The sequence below is a fragment of the Sparus aurata genome, chromosome 17, assembly GCF_900880675.1.
Source record: "Sparus aurata chromosome 17, fSpaAur1.1, whole genome shotgun sequence".
Taxonomy (NCBI): domain Eukaryota; kingdom Metazoa; phylum Chordata; class Actinopteri; order Spariformes; family Sparidae; genus Sparus; species Sparus aurata.
In genome coordinates, this window is record NC_044203.1 from 31,225,747 (window position 1) to 31,248,139 (window position 22,393).

A 22,393-nucleotide genomic window follows, 5' to 3' on the forward strand; every position below is an offset into this window, starting at 1 on the left:
GACAAAACGATATGTAGCCTTCATCTACTATCAGTTTATTATGATAGCCTGACATACACAGTTTTAGATGTAAGATTACTTTAATCACGTTTGCGTGTCAGTTTTTTTTGGGAAGATTTTCAAGGCAGAGTCACAAAGAGGCTGTTAATGGCTGCACATGTTAACGTAAAGTCTTATTATTGATGCTGATTGATTGAAATTATGGTTTAGCCAGTGACGATGTGATCAACATCTTAGAGTGTGTTTAAGTCATGAACGGAAAGGTGGCAATGTCCATTCACACCTTCAACAGATTGTCTGCCGTTTCCCTCAGTGGTGGTTTAGAAAACAGCATGCTAGTCAGCTAATTCTTGTCTCATCTGTGGTGTGATTGACAAGTTAATTCTTCCTGGCCGACTGACCTCCCTCTTTCTGGTAGTCCAGCGTAGTCCAGTTTTTGTCGATGGGAAGAAGTCGCCGATCAGTTGAAGTCAGCTGCTGAAAAACAGTGTACGCAGCTCAATCGGAGACGGAGAGCGGGTTTGTAAGAAAAGCCTTGGGCTCATAATAACATTACAATCACAATGCTAACAAGCTAACCGTGTTAGCATGGTTAATATTTACCATTTTCTTAGTTTCACATGTAGCAGGCTGATATTTACTACTTAGCACGAAACACAAAGTACAGCTGAGGTTCAAGGGAATGGAATTTTTGCAGGTTTTTGGTCATAGACCAGAGGATTGGACTTGAAAGTGGAATCTGAAATAATAATTCTGGACACTATGGACATCTGTACACATCAATCTTATAGCTGTCAAAATATTTTATGAAAATTCATTCAGTCATTCCAAGATTCATCCTCTGAGGACTGTGAGTGTCGATGCAACATTTCACAGACATTTATAGTTAACTTTCTATCATAAACTTATTTCCCCCCCCCCAAATACAATTCTTCTAAGTATTCCAGCCTGCGTATCTGAGCAGACTCCTTCTACCCAGAAGTGTTTGTGTCTCTGGACTAATCACCTAATGTACCGAGCACTGAGGCAACACCGAGAGGTGCGCTGGAGGTGTTTGTGAGTGTAGCTCCTGGCTGGTGTGAAATATTCTCGCCAAGGTAATTGATCAGAGCCCATTTGGATGCATTAACATTTTCCTCTGAGAGTAATTCAAGGCAGGTAAGCATTGCTCTGAAAAGTGAGCAATCAAATCACAGCGTGACTCAACTGCAGAGCAGGACGAGGAACAACAATGGAAAGAACATTTTAACTTTATTTTTTTACTTTTCTTTTGTCTAGAATTATTAATTTATTTCCTCTTTTTCTTCAAGCAACATTTGAGCAGACAGCTCGAATGCAAACATCATTTAGACTATAATCGAATATTGACTATTTTTTAATCTGTTCAGGAGGTTCATTCCGAGAAAAAAAAAAAACAGCTTCTGGTGCCGCTAGAAAAATAAGCAAATAAGCAACTACATGGGCTGCGGAAGTATCGCACAAAATAATCACCTATAGAAAGCTAAAAACACGCGTACATAATCTCATCTGTCTTCTCTCTTCGTTTCACAGGAACCTGGCATCCAACTATCTGGAACACATCTCCTGGAGGGTGTTTCATTTTCTCCCGCTGCTCAACCTGTGAGTCTCTTTAATAAGGTCACTCTGGTTTCATTCAAATCATTTTGAAAATTCCCAGGAGGTCAAGCTTGGCCATAAGTGGAGAAATCCTTCTTACTGATTGGGCTGCACACCAACAGCAGGAGCCAAAAAGAAATAAAATCAAGGGACGCCAACCACCTCATACTGCCGTCGCCTGTGTTCACTGCTCCAGTGCTCGTTTGGCAGCCGAGGTCTTGATGGCTACCTACAGTATATTTAAACTGATTTAATTTGGCAATTGGTATTTTTTGGTAATAATTACCAAGGAGTTTGTTCAGTGTTGATATCGTTGACTGTATAAAATAAGGATGGAGATTCTGGCTCTGAAAAGTGAACCTGCAGCAGCAGTTAGTGAGAAAATGACCCAAGTTTTCACTTTTTATCACGTCTTAACAGTTTTTCAATGAGTCTTGAGTCTTCTTCAGCACAACATGATTCTCATTTGCATAAAGCATGGTCCTGTTTAGATTAAAATGGATGATAAAGCATTCAGTGTGGCTGCCTCGTGATTGAAAAGACGCTAGCCCCTCGTTCTCGGTTGGATACGATCAGAATATTCTTCCCAGCTTTACCCCCCAAAATGTGCTCACTACTGGCTTGTGTTGTCACGATACTGGAATTTCTGACCTCAATACCTTGAAAAATAACAATATTTGCGACCATATTTCATACCGGGGGGAAAAAATGACACATTCAGGACATGACATTCTAGATTTTTATTGAAAGATCAATATAAAGAGGCTTGTGCTCAGTGAGTTGAGCACAACAGCATCCGAGTTAATTAAGCTTTTGTCGCCTCAGTCGACATCAGGCGACGAGAAGATGCGGCGACTTTAAAGTAGAAAGGCAGCAGGTATAAATATAAAATATACCAAGAAAAAGCACACAGAATTTAAAGGTTAATCTCTGTATACGGAGCACTTTTTGCTGAGGTTAATTCATGGGTGAACACACTAATTAAGGACGACACTCTTTTCAGTGCGGCAGGCTGCTTTTTGAAAAAACAGAAGAAAAATGTAATTATCATTGAAGATATGTAAAATTGCAGGTTATGAAAGGTTATTTTGTATCTAAAGTCAAACAGCTGCAAGGATTCATACACAAATCAGTTAAAGGGAGGACGGTGGTTTGCGAAGGGAATATTATTGGTTCGTTGGTGGAAATAGTGTTTATGAAGACCGACAGATGACGCTGAATCTTTTTGTGCATTTTATAAGAATTTAAATAAAAAAACTGTAGCCAGCAGAGCTCATTACCTCTGTTTTTCTCTCCAGGGTTTTGAGGGACAACCCTCTGGTGTGCTCGTGTGACCTCCACTGGCTCCAGCAGTGGCAGCACAATGAACGTGGCGACCTGGACAGCCAGATGTTGTCTTGCTTCTCCGATGATCACGAAGTGCCCCTCAACTCTTTGGTGATAGATAACTGCAGTGAGTTAAAGCTCATGACAATTTCAAACCTCTATGATTCGTCCCTTCGATTTGTCGATGAAGCTTTGAAGTGACACTGTTCAACCCAGAGAATTAACCATTCTGCACATTAACGGCCTCGACAAGCAGGTGCGGCGAAGGAACTGGCTCAGAGTTGTTGCTTTTAATCACGCACAGCAGGAGCATCTTGTTGCCAGGACACGTATGAGAGCGGCACATCTGCCTCGACTCTCGGTCGTGCCATCACATTAGAGGCCCGTGCTCGTTGCCATGTGCTCAGGCCGTCTCCTCTGCCGCCCCCAGGTCTGCCGCTGGTGACGATCGTCCCCTCCAAGGAGAAGATTCAAGAAGGAGGCAACCTGACGTTTGAATGTCACGTGACAGGAAGTCCCACGCCCAATGTCAGATGGCGGACGGAGACGCTGCGCTCTCGCTTCTTAACCCAGGTAGTGAAGATTGTCATTCAGATTTTGATGACATAACATTCTTTTTATTCTCCACACACACATCTTATTTTCTTTGTGGTCTTTTTTTCGTCTGCTGCACATTTCCCAAAGTTAAATTCCCTCAAATTTAGTTTGAATTTTCATTTGTCTTTAAGAATTCAGTGGTTTTGCTTCTGCACATCGTTCGCTGTCCAGTCAAAACCAGGTATTAACAAATTCGGTGTTTTGATAAAACTGAATGAGGGAGCGCTTCTCCCTGAGACGTTCTCCTGTTTCTTAAGCCAGACAAACTATATACACAGTCCTTGAATAATCCTAGAAGTTGCCACAGAGCTGAGTTTTTCTCGGAATGAAGAAAGAAAAGTGGTTTTGACTTGACAGCGACAGTCCCTCAGCCACACTGTCAGGGAGATGAGATCTGCTGTCCGTCTCTGGAGCCTGGACTTCATGTTTTTTTGGAGGTGGAATTTGCTCCGTGTCCTCCCAAAACATGCGTATTTTCCTTCCCCTCTTCTATTTGCGCTCACTTTATTGATGCTTTCAAGCGATGCACTTTCCCTCTCTGGCTTTTAACTGTGTCTGACTGCTCTCTGCTTGTGTCTGTTATTTGTCTGAAGCCGCACGCTGTAAGACCCGGCTGACTTTTTGTAGATTTTTGTAAAAACGTACCATTTTATTTCATGTAATTTAATTCCTTTTTTCGGTTTTTCTCGCTGTGCTGTAAAGCTCTTACTGGATTTTTTCAGGGGATTCTAAGATCCATTTTATTGCCTAAACCAACAGGAAAAGATCAAGTTTGTCTTAAAAGTACCTGCTTTTGTCCCCACAAACCTTTCCCAACATCTCGTCAAAAATATCAGACTGGAAATATATCCGGTGGTGTCACGCTTTTAAAAATTGAAGCGCCCTGGTCCCCCATTTAAAAAAAAAAATCCAGTGGTTTCATACTTTATACTACAAATGTTGAAACACAGCTCGACAGTCTTCTCGCCGAGCTTAACTCCACAACCATCCCCAACAAAAAAAAACACTTTGCTAGAGATAGGAAAAGATCATGTTTGGCTTAAAATGCCTGTTTTGGTTGACGCAAACACGTCTGGAGATGTCCTGACAATCACTGCTGTAAATTGTCCCCAAGTCTCCATAAACATACCCATCGTTGTCATCCAATCTGAATGACACGTTCTACTGCCAACATTTATTCCCTTCCTGTCCAGAATGTCACTCTTGATTAAGAATTATGGATCCCACATGTTTAAATAACTCACAAACCACTTGTATTTTTTTTTCTAGAAAGGTCTGGCGGGGGTCAGATAAAAACCTTGTGGCGTACCAACTCTAGGCACTTCAGGCAGCGCTGCTCTAACCTGCGTTCCTCTAAGTGATCCGCGCTGGACGCCGCTTCCGCACTAACCGCCTCTGCTCTTTGTGTTCCCTGTCGGCTGCCGCAGGAGTTCATTTGGGGCTCCACATTAGAGCTGGTCCTTTACCTCACCAACGTTTCCTCCGAAGACAACCTGCACAACCTGACTTGCGAAGCCGAGAACCAAGCTGGGCCCGGGGAAGATGTGGTGCAATTGGACATTGAGTGTAAGTGCCTGCAAAATAAAAAAAATAAAAATAAAAAACGCACTCCTGAAAGCGCACAGGGCTCAATACGAGTCGTCGGGCTTAATGGAGGTTAGGCCGAGAGCACACCGGGGCCATTTTTCTAGTGCAGGCAGGGTGGACAGCCAGAGAAAGGAAAAATGGGATTGCGCACTGATTTCTTCTAAATGCCCCCTCTACAAATACGAGTATGTACCCACCATGCTTCTAATGGAGCTCTTTGTCATCTGCCACTCACTCCTGCGACTGGCGAGAAGTGTTAAAATAATACGAGTGAAGTGCTGCCGGTATGGCTTGCCATTTAATACGGGGATACAATGAGAGGACAAAAGAGAGGGAACTTACCTCGCCTTGCTCTTAAAGAACACCTTCGCCCCACACGGACTCTACTTCTAAATTGCAGCTGCAGCTTGACCCCGAGAGGTTTCGCTTTTGTTTCCCCCTCTCAGATGCATTAGTGCATCTGGAAGTCGAGGAACAACCGAGGAATGACAGCACCCAGCGGTCCCACACCAAAACAGATTCAGATGCATTAGTGATACATTACTGAAAAAGAAGTACCGCCCAAACAATATCGTATATCACCGACTCAGTGACACTCATGAGAAAATAAAGCCAAAAAGGAGCGGGGTGGGGGGGGGGGGGGGGGGCGCCGATCAGCTGAAGCCAAATGCACAAGCATCAAGGGACAGATAATGAACGTCAGGAAAATGGGGCTGATAACCCGCGCTAAGATCTGATTTGAGCCCCGCGCTAATGGACTTTTCCCTCCTACTCCGGAAAAACCGCTTCGTCTGCAGTGATTGGCAGCCTGTAAATGCGTTAGTGCAGCTAATCTATCAACATCGGCCCCCCTGGTGGACGGACACTCGTTAACCGCTAGCCCTTTAATTACTCTTAATTACCTCCCAGAACAGTGGGTGTTTACTGCTGAGTGGCTCTCTGTGCCATTGATTCACGGCCCCTCGCGTGGCTTCCCTCTCATATCTCAACGCTGTTCTTTGTATTTTTTTTTTTTTTTTGCAATGTCATTTTTTCTTACCTAAAAATTTTTTAAAAAATAATAATCAGATCTTTATCGATACAAACCATCCAAGTGAATATTTTATCTGCAAATGTTCCAGTCTATAAATCTGGACTGATTTTAATTTCCTGTGTTTGCCTCATTTCTGTCCATTGTCCAAATCTGCTCATTAAACATAATTCCAGCCTTCCTTTCAGCCCCTGCAGTGAAATAGCTTGCGTTCGGTGCGTCGAGGTCTCTAATTAAAGATTAGTTAAATGTGATAAACAGCGCTAAATCTCACTCAGTGTAACGGACTTGAGCGGGCCCGCGCTGAGGAGAAAAAAACGCCTCAGTGTCTCCTTAGCGCAGCACTTTTCCGAGCCCGGGTCGCGGGTTAAGAGCAGCAGAGTACCCTGTGCAGCGTGAGGGTGGGGTCTCTGCACTTGAGAGTCTCGTCGATCTAAATGAGGCCATTTCCTGTAACTTCCAGGTAGCTTCTGTGGTCGGGGGGGGGGCACGACGACGACCAGGGTTCATTATTCATAGCGGGTCAGCACGGGTTTGCAGCACAGATGGAAGACAGAACATCGATTCGTGGAAACTCAGAGTTGAACCTGCAGGGCACTTTAACAACCCCTGACTTTATGTTACACATGATGCATGATCAAAGTGCACATTAGGCGTATAATCGTAGCGTATGGGCCTGCGCATGAGCATTTCTCTGATCATTACTTGACCTGTATTAAGTGGTGGAACGTCAGAGGTGGAAAAAGTGCATCCATTCTTTACTCAAGCAGAAGTAAAAAACAGACTCTGGTAAAAGTAGAAGTACTGATTTAACTTAAACTCCAGTAAATGTAAGAAAGTACAGCCTCGTCGAAGTTTAGACGGAAGACGTTTCCCCCTGAAGGACGTCTCTACCAGCCGTTTCTGTGCAAAGCTGACTGAACCTCGCATCATATTAACATAATTCAAAGACAATTAAACTTCAAGGTAGAATCGGGAGGATTTGACTGAGCTTTTTGTTAGAGCACCAGAAAGATAGTTGATTGATTCTCATTTCCAGGAACAACACTTTGGGAGAAAATAAGAAAAGCCATTCATCCACTCTCAAAAAATACATATTCTTCCTCTTACCTGTAGTGTAATTTAGCAATCTGGATTGTTTTGGTGTGAGTTGCCAAGTTTAGGGGCCTCTTTTAAACATAATGACAGGAGATGGTTCTCAGCTTGTGATGCTCGAAGCGGCAAAACATAATTTTAGAAAACAGCAATGTCTCTTACCAGAAATCATGACTCGGTTGCTTGAGATAATCCACAAGCCTTGTTGAGAACACTTTTGTGTCAGAACTACATCCACAAACTAGATCACTGAACTGAAGAGGAGCTTTAGGCAGTTCTGTTACCTTTGGACAGAGCCAGGCTAGCTGTGTCCCCCTTGTTTCCAGAATTTATGCTAAGCTAAGCTAACTGGCTGCTGGCAGTCGCTTCATATTTGTATGAGTTGTATTAAACCTCAGCTCCACAACTGTGGGCAAGAAAACAGGTGAGTTTATTTCCCCAACTGCAGTTTTCACTTTCTAATATGACATTCAGTCAGAAAAACATGTGAGGGGCAGCGGACCAGCGTGCAGCTCGACATTTGTCGAGGAGGAATGTTTTTCGGTTACTTTTCTGCTGCATCTCTTCTTTAACCTCCCCTGAACTCAAACATCTGCCTCTGCCCAACAGTTCCAGTCAAAATCCTCTTCCTGAAGGACGCAGTGCAGCAGCACCACTGGTGCTTCCCCTTCGCTGTGGACGGTAACCCTGAGCCAAACATCACCTGGCTGTACAACGGCAATGAACTCAAAAGATCGCAATTCACATACACCCAGCTCATCCCTGACTCGGACGACGGATCGGTGAAACACGGCTGCCTCTTCCTCAACAAGCCCACCCACATCAACAACGGCCAGTACACTCTGATCGTTGAGAACAAACTGGGGAGGGATGAGGCCACGGCCAACGGGACGTTTATGGACAACCCCTTCGGGTTGTTCGATCCTGAGGGGATAATTCCCGGTGAGTTCCTGAAACCACATCGCAGCGGCAGAATGTTTTTTCCGAGCAGCATCCCATAACGAGCAGAGGAGGCCATTAAAGGGCAGCCAAAAGAGAGATCTACCTGAATAACTTATGATTTTAACGCCGGTTGTTCCAGAAACATTTGCTTGATTTATCTGTTTACTTTAAAATAAGTTCCTCAAAATACTAAAATTACAAAGCATTGTGTGAAGAACGACCTGATACATTGATGAATCACTTATCCTGGTCATCTAGAACTAAATAAAGCATTGTATATATTGTAGATAATTATACGCAAAACACATATTGATCTACAAATCACCAACAAAAGCTGAAAACCACTCATTAATTTCTGTTTCTATTTCTAACCATTGGTGTAAAGTGGTGCACCATCGTAAAAAAGTTACAATTTCTGCTGAGTTCTTGACGGAGAAGTCACAACTAGTCTCCTAATGACAAACCAGAGACAGCAGAAAAGACTGAAACCATTTTTCATTTCATTTTTTGGCCTGAAAAGATAAATAAAAACTTCAATTCCTGCTGAAAATACAGTGCGATTTCTTGGAGTAAACAGATATTGCCTCACACTGCCTCACCACGAGTCAGTGTGTTGGAAATATTAAAGTGTGGCGATGAGGATTCGAACCACCTGACCATGGGATCATGATCCACTTACTTAATCGACTTAATCAACTATGATTTGTGACCACAGATGTGTTTGTTTTCTCTCCTCTATATGCTTCAGTCGTCAATAATCCAAGTAAGTCTCCGACGGACGATTCAGACATGAACGTCACAGAGAACCCCGAGAGTCGAGTGTTTGTGGTACGTCATCGCTCCCGATGCAAAATGTAGCGATCGCTGATGTGAGCGAGCGTAACTGTGTGTTAACCTGCTGTGTCTCTGTTTGAACAGGTGTCGGTGGCCGTGGGCCTCGCTGTGTTCGCCTGCACTTTCCTTCTCGTCATGATTTTGGTTATCAACAAGTGTGGCCAGCACTCCAAGTTCGGTATTCACCGTAAGTCATCATATCATGCTTAATTTGGTTAGTTGATTAGAGGAAAACTTACGTTGGAAAATACACTTGTCCTCTGACGTGCTGAGAGTTTAATGAGAAGATTGATACCACTTTTGTGTGTGTACTCTAAATATAAAGCCAAGGAGCCATCAGGTGACGCCATTAGCTTAGCATAAGGTCTGGAAACGGCTACCAGTATTTCTCAAGCTCAGTAATTAATTTATTACATTTTGAAGTCAAGTTGTGGAAGTTCAGGAAATCACTGGTCTCAAAATAATAATTCGAGCATGTAATTCAGTGTAAAACCAAATGTTTTTAATGCTAAGCTAAGCTAACCAGTTACTGGATCTAGCTTCATATATAGCGTTCATACGTGAGAGTACTCTTCTAATCAGCTATACGTAAATGGAAAAAAAAAATCTTCAGCAACTCAGACTGCCGACTCGTCAAAGGTTCACCCGCAGCAGCAATATTTCCTGGAAACAACCGGTTTCGGAGTTGAAATTCTTTTTTCTGTAAAAAGACATTTGTTGCAGAGAATGAAAGTCAAAATCCCACTTCCATATCTCTCCATGAAGAAAGGAATCGATGACACCGTCTGAGCCCAGAGCCGCGGTCCGAAGACGTATACGTGAACCTGAACGAGCCGCAGTCAAAAAAACCTTCTGCCAAATTACTGTTTCAAACCTGTGATGGATTCTGTCAGCGTTCTCGGAAGGTAATGCGCGGCAGAGGCCGACTAATATAGGATTTCCACTGAGCTGTAACTTCGCACGCGGGCAGCCGCTGTGTCGGCCGAGCTAAAGTGCCTTAATTACTGCGCGAGAATGGCGGCAGAAACCTCCCTTGGCCACCGCCACGTGGTGAGGGCCATTAAAGAAGATGGATGGACGGATGGATGGATGGATGGATGGATGGAGGAACAGCTAGACGTGATATAGCTCTGCTCGGACCCCACCCCCCGACACACACACACACACACACACACACACACATCTGCCCCTTCTCACTCTCAAAGTGCCTAAGTGGGCCTGATTGCCTAAGTGGACCCTGCTCTCTCTTTCCTTCCCTCCATCGCCTCCGCGCTCCCTCTTTGTTGTTCCATTTTCTACCGTGTTGGACTCTGGGGGTTCTGTGGTTTGCCTTGCTGAGTGGGGTTTTACAATTTGGGCCCCACTTGTTTGGCTTATAATACGCACCGTAGCCTGCTAACCGTTCAGGCTTTCTACATGGTCATTTCTGTCTTCACTCCTGATTGCTGCGCGGCCGTTGATGATGGCGATTATTAGAGCTTGTCACCATGGCACCAGCAAAATGTGCAACAAAGTTTGCGGCGGTAGAGCGTCGCTTTTCCTCGAAAGGGATAAAAAATGGGTTCTGAATTGCTCCCGTTGATGGCCACTACAATCACTAATAGTTGGGGGGCTGATTAGGTGTTGCTTATCATCTGCATCCTTCCTCCCCTGTTTCATTAGGATCATCAGTTCTGGGTACGGAGGACGACCTGGCTGTGTCTCTTCGTTTCATGAACTTTGGGACCAGCCCGCCCTCCTCAGACGAGGACTCGGGCTTATCGAGCTTCGTAGAGAATCCGCAGTACTTCTGCGGCATCATCAAGGAGAAAGACATGTGTGAGTGTTATTTCTGAGCTCGTCTCCACTTGTCACTGATTCCACATTCATGCCTTCTCCCCCAGATTTACTCGATTGTTGGTGCTATTGTCTCTCTTCTTAAAATCTTTATTCATGCCTGTTTTATTTCAAGTGTCTTTGACGCTGCCAGTTACAATAAGCACAACAAAGTAAGCTGTAATTAACTGTTGGTACAAACGAGACAATGCTTCAAACGTTCATAAACCTTTTTTTTAAAAAATGTATTTCATGATCAGGCGTCCAGCACATTAAACGGCAGGACATCGTGCTGAAGTGGGAGCTGGGCGAGGGAGCGTTTGGGAAAGTCTACCTGGCAGAATGTGCCAACCTCAGCCCCGACAGCGACAAGATGCTGGTCGCTATCAAGGTGAGGAGAATCGCACCGTCAACTCCAATTAATGTGGCTTCACTCCCTGTCAACATCTGCGACATCAGCTGTCAGTGTGAAGCCTCACAGGCCGGCCACACCGGATGCATCGACATCACGCCAGCGTTTCACTGCAGTTTTAATGTCTGTTTCTGTAGAATATCTCACAGACGTGAAGTGAATACACACAACAGGTGAAGCTTTTTCCCCTGCACTCTTTTCCTTCTCTTCCTCTCCTGGTTTCTCACTCTTTCAACAGCGGTAAAGGAAAATCACGTCATGATTATAATATTTTTAAGCAACAACACTTTTACTGCAGCTTTCTGAAAAGTCATTTCATTTTCAGTGCAATGAAACAAAAGAGAAAAGCAGAACCTTACTTTTTTAAATAAAGATTTCTAAAATAACATCTATATTTAAAGCTGCTACGAGGAGCTTTTTTTTTGTTGATTCTGGCGCCTCCTGTGGACAGAAGCAGCAAGAGCACCACCGCCTTTGTCTTAACGATATTCAGCTGGCTTGCTTTTGGGAGCAAGTGAACCAAAGACACAACGTATGTTGTATTATTATAGTTTAGACACGGCTGTTTGCAGGATGCATAGCGACAAGGTGATCCATCCATTTGTGGCTTTGAAATATTAATAACTAAGAAAAGGTTATTTAGTATTATTGTTCAAACACCAAGGTTATATGTAAGAAACAGATTTGGTTGCTTGGTAATTGTGATTTTGTTCAGCTAAAGCTCAAGTTAGCAGCGTTCCCTTGTAATTCATAATAACAAACCAACAGCAAGGCTTGGTATTAATGTCTACATCGTAGTCTGCCTTAGTGGCAACTTAGCTCTCTTCTGTCAACTATATATAATCCCAAAAAGAAAATACTTAAGAAAACTTCTTTAAAGTAGTTAAAAAAAGCTACTTGATACGAGACCAACAAGAGAAAAAGTAAGCACTCAAATGTTCCGTACAGTGAAATAACATCCTGCGGTTTCAGAGTGAGACGTTTTTGTTGAGGACGGTCAGGTGGTTTAATACGCAGCTCATGTTACAACAACTTAATGCAAACCACAGCGCATAAAAACAGGCGTCTGCTCGGATTTATCATGCCATTAATCAGTCGTGTGCTTTTATTGCAACACATCATTATTAGCACTTAAAAGCAGGAGTGTAGCTGGACGATTCAAGCCCCAATTAAAAAAAGAATCCACAGAACTTCTTCTTTATTTTTGTTTTATATCACACAGTGAACTGTTATCACTGTTGATTTAAGATGTCCAGTAATCATTATCTTCATGTTATGGTCACAGACTCTGAAGGACGCCAACGAGTCGACGCGGCAGGACTTCCAGAGGGAGGCGGAGCTGCTGACGATGCTCCAACACCAGCACATTGTGCGGTTCTACGGCGTCTGTACCGACGGAGAGCCGCTCGCCATGGTGTTCGAGTACATGAGGCACGGAGACCTCAACCGATTCCTCCGGTACGTAGCAGAGCTTTTCCGTGACGGCCTGAGGGGTCACGAGCTCCTTATGCACATCCACATCTCAGTAACACACTAATAGGAACGGTTTACAATCTGTAGAAAGGTGCATCAACATCCTCGACCATATCACATCATCACAAACAGTTAAAGACCTTTTTCACAGCAGACATTTTGACTTCATCGTAGGAAAAGCACAGGACCAGTGGTTCTGTTCTGTTCCCAGCGAGCCGTGAGATGGAGTCATCATTAATTGTAGTATTTACACTGGAACGGAAAATGCAAAAAGTGAATACTTCATATTTTTCTTTGTCTTCTATGGCTGAGAAAAATAGCTTGTATTGTCTGAGAGTCGGACAAAACAAGCTGTTTAAATGTCTTAAACTGGGCGTCAGGATATTATGGCAGACATTTCTGATGTGGCAAGTTAATGTGAGCAGCACTTTTCGAATACATGGCAGTTCAAAGTGAGACATAAAGGCATTTTGTCAAAAAGGGAAAAGATAAACAAGACAATGTAAAAAGTAAAGTAGAATAAAGACAGTGCAGTGCAAATTGAACTGAAGTTAAAGATTAAAGGAGCAGTTCAACCAAAGAAAAAATCTGATCTTCTCACCCTCATGCCGCTGGAAAGTCGGGGGAAGTTTTGAGGGATTCCAAATTTAGGAGGGAAAAGAAGAGGAAACAATTAAATTAATTTATGCAACCACTTCGAACACTCACACTTTTCAGTGAAGATTTGGGGTTTAAAAAAAGGTGTAAATTACATCTTTTTCAAATCAAATTTGGATGTCAGGGCTTGCAGAGACTTGGATTATGCTGGATAAACTGCATGGAGCCATTTAAGGGTTGAATATTTTAAACAGGTCCCCATTTACTTCATTTGTTTAGAACAATGCTGCAACACTGTTTTGCTGTGAAGCTCCAGAAACGTTTTGGGGACCCAGATAATGACTGGATTTTCATTTTTGAGCGAACTGTTCCTTTTATCAACAAAAAAAAAAAAATGAATTGCTCGCAGCAGCCCGTTGCTGTTAAAATGTCTCCGTCTCCGTTCAGCCGCTTCACATCTTCCTCCCTTCCTTCCTTCACCAGCAGCTCTTAGATAACTGCTGATATTCGACCACTGTTCAAAACAAGAATCCTCAGTCCGCTGTGAGCCGCGGTGTCACCACAGCGTCAGTCAAACCCGACGTGTGCTTAAAGGCTGACCCCGCCGCACTGACCTCGCTGGACTGTGTGGTTCCTGCGTGTTGAAAGCACAAAAGGCAGGAGGGAGACGGGCGCGAGGAAACGGCTGTGGAAGCGTTTGTGCTCGCACAACCTGTACAATTATTTTTGATATTTTCCGATGTTGCTGCTTTTCCTCCATCTCTGCACCGTGAGGTCTCTCAGGTCCTATTTGCATGGTGCTTATTTATCCAGGGTCCTGGAGATAGCCAGTAATTTGAATCTCCCTGTACATTTCACGTCTTTGTTTACAAAGTGGAAATTTGAGGATAAATTGCCCAAAATTGCCTTTTCTTTTTGCTTTTGTTTTTTTTTGCTAAAGTGACTCAAACTTAATATCAGCTCTGATAATTTCTCCTCCACTCACTATTCACATCACCCTGATGTCACAGCAGGGTACAGATGCAGCAGGGAATTGTGTAGATGAACGTTTTGTTTCATCTAATTAGAGCTGGAAAAACATGAAAATGGTTCATATTCGGCGAACTCACAAAGCGTCAAGGCCTGAGGCGTATGTATTACAAGTTGTCCTCGCACAATAACGGCGAATAGAGTGATTTTATTAGAATTCTCACGGCAGCAAAACAGAAATACAAACCAGTTTCCTTGAACCGAGCTGAGCTGACGTGTTATCTCCTTAAAGGGGGTTACGCAGCTAATTACTCTGTGAAAACGCTTGAATTTTGCGAGGTAGCGATGGAGAAGATTTAGAATATGTTTCTCAAATACTGCAATCTAGTTTAGAAAAAACCTCTGGAGGGAGCTGGAGGAGTGACACAGCCTGGACTCCATTAGAGCTCACTTGGCACCTGGGAAACCATCTGACAGGACGATTAGAGCAGACGCCGCGGACGCTGCGTGCCAGGTGTCCTCCACTCCACAGGAGACAGATTGGGAATGAAAAAACACAGGCACAAAAAACACACACATGCGTGCACACAGACTGAGATATATGTTTCACCCAAACGGATGGAAAATCGCATTTCCAGCAGACAGAATGGGTGAAACGTCTGAGGGCCCCCACAATGCAGCTGCTTTCCCACCCTGCCACCTGCCTTTTAAACTAATAGTGATTGTATAGACAACTTCCTTTGTAAGGAGGGGACCAAGTGGAGAGGAGAGATATTAGGATGGATGGAGACACATCATCTGTGATTTGCTCATTTAGGCCGGACCCGGGACGTGCGAGTGGGTGTTTATGATCCACAACTGAGAGTCAATGTGCTCTGCATCTACCGAATTGCATTATTGCAAATCAATTGTAGGCGTATTACAAGCCTCATGTTTTCTATTAAGCATCGCTGTTAAATGGCTTTATTATGGCGTGGTCACGGCGACCATCTCAAGAGCTCCTACATGTCAGAAAACGTGTTCAATCTGCAGATTGCACGCTGAGGTCATTGTCCTTCAGGTCACCCAAGGTTGATGCCATAGTTACCGACGTGCCGCGAGCCCCAATCCAAGCGTTCGATTAGCCGAGCAGCCAGTGGAAGCAGAGAAGAATAGCAGAGGCCGGCACGTTCTGCTCTTTACAAATGGAAATAAGTGTGCTCATCCAGTCCACTAAAGGACACAACAACGAATTCAATTCTATAGATAAAAACTAAAATGTCCTTCCACGAATTCCGAAAATATTCCCTCTTCTGTCTGCAGTGATGAGCAAAACTAGCACGAAAGACCCAGAGCGACCCAGCTGACCTCCAGAGAGGATTAAATCAAGAAAATGAAACCTCAGAAATAACATACAGTGTGTTTTATGTATAAGCTGAGTCATTGTTTAAAAAGTCTAACTCAGTTTGTTTAAAAAAAGTGTAATGTTTTGTCCAACTGGAGTCCAGCTAGCTCAGCTGCCAGCAGAACCTTGCTAACCAGGCCCGGCCCAATCCACAAACAGCAGCACCCCCGCTGTCCGCCGAGCTCCCAATCCGTACCGCTGGCTGGATGGCTAACCGAGCTAACTAGCTAAATGCAGCTTCAGTCAGCAGTTAGCTCTGGTGAAATACTGCCCCCTATTTTTTTGAGTATGAATTTGACAGATGGCCGATTCTCACATAATGCACATTTATGGGATTTTGTTCTTACGACAGTGTTGTTGCAGTCAGAAACTTACACAACATCTACGTTTCTGCATATTGTTGCTTTAAAGGTACAACAGCTGCACCTGTGACAAACAAATGAAGCCCTGAAAGTACAAATATCAAGCTTCTCTTCTGACGGCGTGCAGCAGATTTTACACGTAATTCAACAAAAAAAAAAAAAAAAAAAGGGACAAAGATATCAGCGGTGTTGTTTTTGTTCTGTCACTGAAAAAATGTCTTAAATGTTACTTTCCGTTTAATTACCAAGGAAAAATATGCTCTATGCTCCATTTATTTGTTTGATAAGATTAGATTTTACATTGAAAACACGGTATAGGCCAATACATATACTGTAAAAGTGTATTGTGAGAGATTAAACAAGTGTTTTTCAAAACTTTTTGGCTTGTGACCCCTAACGACTGAAATCTGTCTCGTTTGAGTGTCTTGTCGTGTTTCAGTCTCGATCAGAGTTTCAACTCTTTTCAACAAAGAGACCTTTCCATAAAACTTCTCAGACGCTTGAATAGAAATAACTTTTTTTAGAATTCACAAGGTCAGATTCTCTGTTATTACACAACACGTAAAGATAAGAGAGAAACACATTTGTGCAGCAGAACTTTTTTTTTTAACCATTAGTCTTTTTCTCTCCCGTTAATCATCTCCTGACCCCTCACATTCATGTTGCGACCCTTTATGAGGGGCCCGACCTCGAGGTTGGGAACCTTTGAACTGAACTGCCAAATTACATTAGGAAGTTAAAAGTCTTTCGCCTCTCCCATCTCCCACATATTCCCTCATGATCTGTCTCATAAAGCAGAAGTTCCATTAATCAGATGTACAATCACGGGTTCCTCCTGTGTCGCCCGCAGAGCTCACGGCCCGGACGCTCGTATCCTGGAGGAGACGAAGATGCCCCCGCTGGGTCAGCTGACGCTGCCTCAGATGCTGCACATCGCCGCCCAGATCGCCTCGGGCATGGTCTACCTGGCGTCGCTGCACTTCGTCCACCGCGACCTGGCAACCCGCAACTGCCTGGTGGGCGAGGGCCTGGTGGTGAAGATCGGAGACTTCGGCATGTCCCGAGACATCTACAGCACAGACTACTATCGGGTGAGTGGCTAGAAAAGGTGGCAAAAGTCTCATACTGTGCGTTTAATAAAACCCCCTATTTATGTTTAATGTTTAAGCCACAGACAGGACATTAATTTAACATTTTCTTAGCTTAAACCTGAAACAAAAGTTCAGTCCTGTGAGGTCAGATTCCTTGAATGTTGATAATAATTGATTTCTTAATTCTGAGGCTTTTTGTAAAGATCGCCGTCACTTTTGCCAAATCGTAAATATCTTTTTTTTTTTAGAAATAGAATTAGATGATGAACAGCGCGGCCTCCCCTTGTTCTGAGATTTTAGTGTCGGACATTTTTATCTGCAGCGCTTTAATGTTTGTTTTAGATTCTGATAAACGGAGCTGCGTTTGCTCGTATGTTTCAGTTCATCGAGTTTTGATCTGCAGATGATTTGCTCTCTCGTCACTTCACTGTCTCATAAACTCCAGTCATTAGAGTCACGACCGCAGACACCCTCCTCTGAAAACTCTCAAATTATGCCAGACATTGCATTACAGACACGGCAGAGAGCTCAAGGTGATTTTTGTGGCTCCGAGTCCATTTTCTTTTTCACATTGAATTAAAATACCTAATTGAAGCTGTTTTGGCTGTCGGAGCTCTTATTATCCAGTTTGTCTGCCTCGCATTGATTTCAAAGTAGCAGTTGTTCAGAGGCAGCGCAAGGATGAAACAGGCGAAATGAACACACGATGAAAAGATTGTGCTTCTGCTAAACGGCCACTGTTATGCAATAAGAAGATTTGACGTTACCTTGCAAAAAAAAAAGGCTCAGAAAGTGTCTTCCCTCGTCGCCCTCCTCAGGTCGGTGGACGGACGATGCTCCCGATCCGCTGGATGCCCCCGGAGAGCATCATGTACAGGAAGTTCACCACGGAGAGCGACATCTGGAGCTTCGGCGTGGTCCTCTGGGAGATCTTCACCTACGGCAAGCAGCCCTGGTACCAGCTGTCCAACAGTGAGGTGGGTCAGGACGGAGAGCGTAATGCCAACTCTGACCGTCAGTGAGAACAAAGACGGGACAGGAAAGATTTTAGTGGATTTTTTTTAGTCTTTGTCTCCATCGCTATGTTTAAAGTGTCACAAAAAAAGACATAAAATGAAGATGAACGGGATTTAAATCTGTGCGTGTAAAGCACTGAACATGTGTGACTCTGGGTGACAGAGAACAGCTCTCACTGCTGTTATTTGCTTGAAACTGAGCAAATTAAACCAAAACGACGTTCACGGCTCCGTCGCTTTGTCCAGCAGGGTCGGTGGTTCGATTCTCGGCCTCTGCTGTCTCTGTGTTGAAGTATCCTTGGGTAATATATAGAACTCCCGAATCGTTTCCGGTGTCTTTTCCATCGCCGTGTGAATAGTTATCGCTCCCGATGAGCAGGTGGCGCCTTCAATGGTCGCCACAACCACCAGTGTGTGTGAATGTGTGAAGGCCGACCTGTGTCGTGTCGCTCCGTTAACCATTTAAAAAGGCTTACATTTATTTTTCTCTAGTTTGGATGAGGAGCAGCTAAAGGAATAGTTCCAACACTTGCTTTTGTTTTTATTTCTTTGTTTCAATAAAAGCTCCACTGGGAACCTTTAATGAAACACTGGGTTTTCATGCACTGGTCATTTTTGAGATTTTGCTGCCACAACATGTTCTGTTTTGGACATTATATTTATTTAGATACCCTTGTTTGGATACATAAAACTTGTATAATAATGATAATGATGATAACAATAACTGTCTCAATGTAAGTCACAAACCAGGGAGGTTTCATGGCGATATCTGTTACTTCACCTGTCATGTGTCGGCACACACATTAAAGAAAACTGCAGCCGGTGGCCTCGGGTGACACTTTAAAAGCCGTCTGACAAACAGCAAGCGACATTTTCTTATTTGTGCGGCCGATGGGAGCGATTGTGGCTCCGACCAGGGAAAGTTTTCTCCTGACAGAGTGCTTTTTTTTTCTCTCTCTCTTCTGTTGTGGACAGAGTTTAGTATTTCACTCAGAGTGCTCAGGTTTCCTTTCAGACATCAGAACTTATTTTGGCATGTGGTAATTGAATTTGATCTCCAAACCTCAACGAATGAAAGAATCTGAGCGGCTGCTGGATAAACAGTGTTTTTGTTGTTGTTGCTTTGTGGGATTCAGGTGAACTGTCCCTTTAAAATGGACTCACACGAGAATCATCTGGCGTCATTGTTTCTTTCTGGCAAATTGTTTGTTTGGCTATACTTCTTATTATTCTTATTATTATACAAATGTAGATACAACCTCTTCAGCTGACATGTGAGCTTGTACAGAAACAGTTTCCTGCTCACACGTCCAGCAGGAGCGACATTATCATTTATATCGAACCTGGAGAACTTAAAGGAAAAGTTCAGCCCAGAATGAAAATTCCCTGAAGCTGAAGGAGAGTTGGGTGAAGTTTTTATAGTTCACAAAACATTTCTGGAACTTTACAGCGTAACAGTTACAGCACTACTCTCCTAAACGACTGAAGAAGATTAGATTAGAATGGTAAAAAATCAACACAAAAAGCCTTTGGAAGCCTTGAGACACCAAATTTATTTGAAAGTAGAATATGTAGACACCTTCAGACGGGTTGCAAGCTAACGCTTTTAGCTCAGCAGCTACGGTGAAGATGTTGGTTCAATAAAGTGAGTAAATTTACGTCTTTAAAATCAGTTTGGAATCTCTGGGCTTCTGGAGACTTGAGTAAAGATCCATTTTAAGTTTCTTTTCTGTCATTTTCGTTTTTCAACATTTTGAAACAAGTCCCCATCTGTTTGTTCAGGGGAATGATGCAACTGTGTTCTGCTGTGAAGCTCCAGAAATGTTTGTTTTGGGCATTAAAACATAGGAAATTTCAGATTTCCAGTCAACCAGGCGATGAGTAGATAATGACTGGAGTTTCATGTTTGGGGTGAACTGTTCCTTTAAGTCCAATATTCGCTCTCTTTGTGTGGCATCAACTAGCGAAATGACACGTTGAGCTAAAACTGCTGTAAAGTCGAGAGGATTTACAGATTCAGCTGGTCGGTTCGTCCCCTCCAGTGACTCCTCTCACATTGTTTTTACATTGTCATTGTGTATCAGATGTTTGGTATGTAAATATTAGTTGTAGCCCCTTTTTAAATCCATTTAAATATGTGAAGTTGACGAGATTATTTCAACTTTTACTAGTGTAGACACTTTGGTAAAAAAAAAAAAAAAAAAAGCAGTCTGAAAGGTTTCTCTGCTTTCTCATAGTTTAAGCGTGCAGAACGAAACATTTTCACGGCAGACGAAACACTTCGCAGCATATGTTGCCCAAGTTTGTTCGTCGGCTCTGCACTCTTACACCAAATCAATAAATTCATAGTAATTAAGGGCAGTCCAGTCTAGCCCTCTCAGCTCCAGCACCGAGAAGTGGGACTCCATTGTGACCACAGCGGTGCTATTACGGGCCCAAACCCTCTCCCCTTTCAAGAGAGGGTAGATCACTTTTCTCAGGCACTCAATTCTAATCGCATTTTAGCCCAGGGCCAATGAGCTTTAACCTTGTTAGCCCAATCCGTCTCGGCCAATGAGGGACAAGCAGAATTATCATGTTGCCTAAACACGCAGTGGCGGTGATAAATCATCCAAAAATACTGACTTGGCATGCCGTGGCGTCAGCGGCCATTTTGGGCTGCCTTCACGGGGTCTTTTATTGTCGAGCCGCCGCGGCCGACTGACGGGCCAATTTGGGCGTGAAGTCGCTCGGCGCTGACAGGCCTCCTCTGTTCATTGTGCGAGGCCGAGGTTAACAATGAGCGTGAGATTGAGTCGGTAACCCTTCGAGTGGCGAGTGCAGCGAGATCCTCTCTCTCATCCTCGACAGTGATTTATTCACCGAGCAGAGAGAGCGTGTGAACTCAACCTGTCGCCGCAGCCATTAGCGCCTGAGCTGGAGGTTTTTCACATTTTGGCTGCTCTCGTTTTGTCCCCGAGGTCTCCGCTAATGGACCACGGAGCTGTAAATCTGTAGACGCGACGGACGGCACCGTTCCGCCCAAAAATGTTCCCGTTTATTCAGGAATGCCGCCAGGATTTTAATCTGTCTTTTAAATATTTACCTCAGTGTAATGGCGGTGGAGGTAATAATCATTTTGTGGTACTCACAGCAGTGAAAAACTACATAAAAAATTCAGCAGCGTCTCTTTCCATCAAGCGCTCCTCAGATACATCAGTGATTTCCAACCAGAGGCACTCGGACCCCGGGGCCCGTTTCTGTCGGGAGAGTTGAGGCCGCGCGTTAGCCGACGTTTTGATCTGGTCGAGAAAGAACACAGCGTGTGCGTACATGTATTTGTGTTTATGAGGAAAAGTATCGCACACGAGGGTTACTGATTGTTGCGATCTTGATTTTGGTACATTTATCAAGACAATTAAACAATAAACCACCAACCGCTAAAGTGGGCCGACCACACAGGGCACAACCACCTGAGTCAAGACGTTGTTTAGTCAAGTAGAAGTGCAGGTGTGAAAGAAAACAAATCCACTTCTTAAGTCAAGTAAAGTAAGAAAGCACTCAAAGTATCAAAGAAAGAAGTTTCTTTCTAGGACATTCCTTCTGTGGAAAGCTGAACCGAACCTCAAGTCATATTGATATAATTCTATTAAACTTGTATTCTATTAAACGGTTCTCAAATGCACCAGATCGATCAATCAACTATCTTTATTTTTGAGTCTCATTCCCAGGACGTCAGACACGAGACACTAACGCGCCTTTTCTCCCCATTCCAGTCTCCCTCTCTGTCTTTTTCCCGTCTTCTTACGTCGTTTCGTCTCTTTCTGCCGTGCGTCATGTGCACTGATGGGTTGACATCAGTCTTGTGATGACGGGAAAGGCGGCGTGCAATGACGCAGAAATATATAAAATCGATAATTCCTCCTCAAATGCATTAAAACTGAAGTAACAAGCCGGTTTTAAGGATGTAAGGAGCAGAAAGAATGTACAGAGTGGAAGTAAAGAGTAAAAGAAACCCTCAGGTAAAGTACAGATACCTGGAAAATCTAGTGAAGAACAGTGATAAATGATTTGTACTTTGTTTCATCCCACCTCTGATATCTTGTGCTTCTTATAAATCTATGATCCTTATAGTACAGCCTCACAGATTCTGCTAACGTGGCCTAACTGTCTCGTTAAAAATCTGAGATATCCACATCAGCCTCTAAAATCGAGCGTGGGTCAGACTCCACACGATACCAACAGATGTACAGCAAGTGAGACAATC

The 22,393-nt window shown here is 43.6% G+C and overlaps 1 protein-coding gene across 4 annotated transcripts in view; it reads left to right on the top strand.

Moving 5' to 3' along the window:
- Positions 1-22,393, top strand: part of ntrk1 (neurotrophic tyrosine kinase, receptor, type 1) — a 44,964-nt gene that overhangs the window by 19,761 nt on the left and 2,810 nt on the right. For all 4 annotated transcript variants that reach the window (XM_030393402.1, XM_030393405.1, XM_030393403.1 and 1 more), the window contains 12 exons: positions 1,552-1,620; positions 2,916-3,070; positions 3,374-3,516; positions 4,968-5,106; positions 7,862-8,194; positions 8,943-9,022; positions 9,113-9,215; positions 10,691-10,846; positions 11,104-11,234; positions 12,541-12,713; positions 16,891-17,131; positions 17,950-18,108. In XM_030393402.1, coding sequence (XP_030249262.1) covers positions 1,552-1,620; positions 2,916-3,070; positions 3,374-3,516; positions 4,968-5,106; positions 7,862-8,194; positions 8,943-9,022; positions 9,113-9,215; positions 10,691-10,846; positions 11,104-11,234; positions 12,541-12,713; positions 16,891-17,131; positions 17,950-18,108 — 1,882 coding nt within the window. The remainder of the gene's footprint in view (positions 1-1,551; positions 1,621-2,915; positions 3,071-3,373; positions 3,517-4,967; positions 5,107-7,861; positions 8,195-8,942; positions 9,023-9,112; positions 9,216-10,690; positions 10,847-11,103; positions 11,235-12,540; positions 12,714-16,890; positions 17,132-17,949; positions 18,109-22,393) is intronic.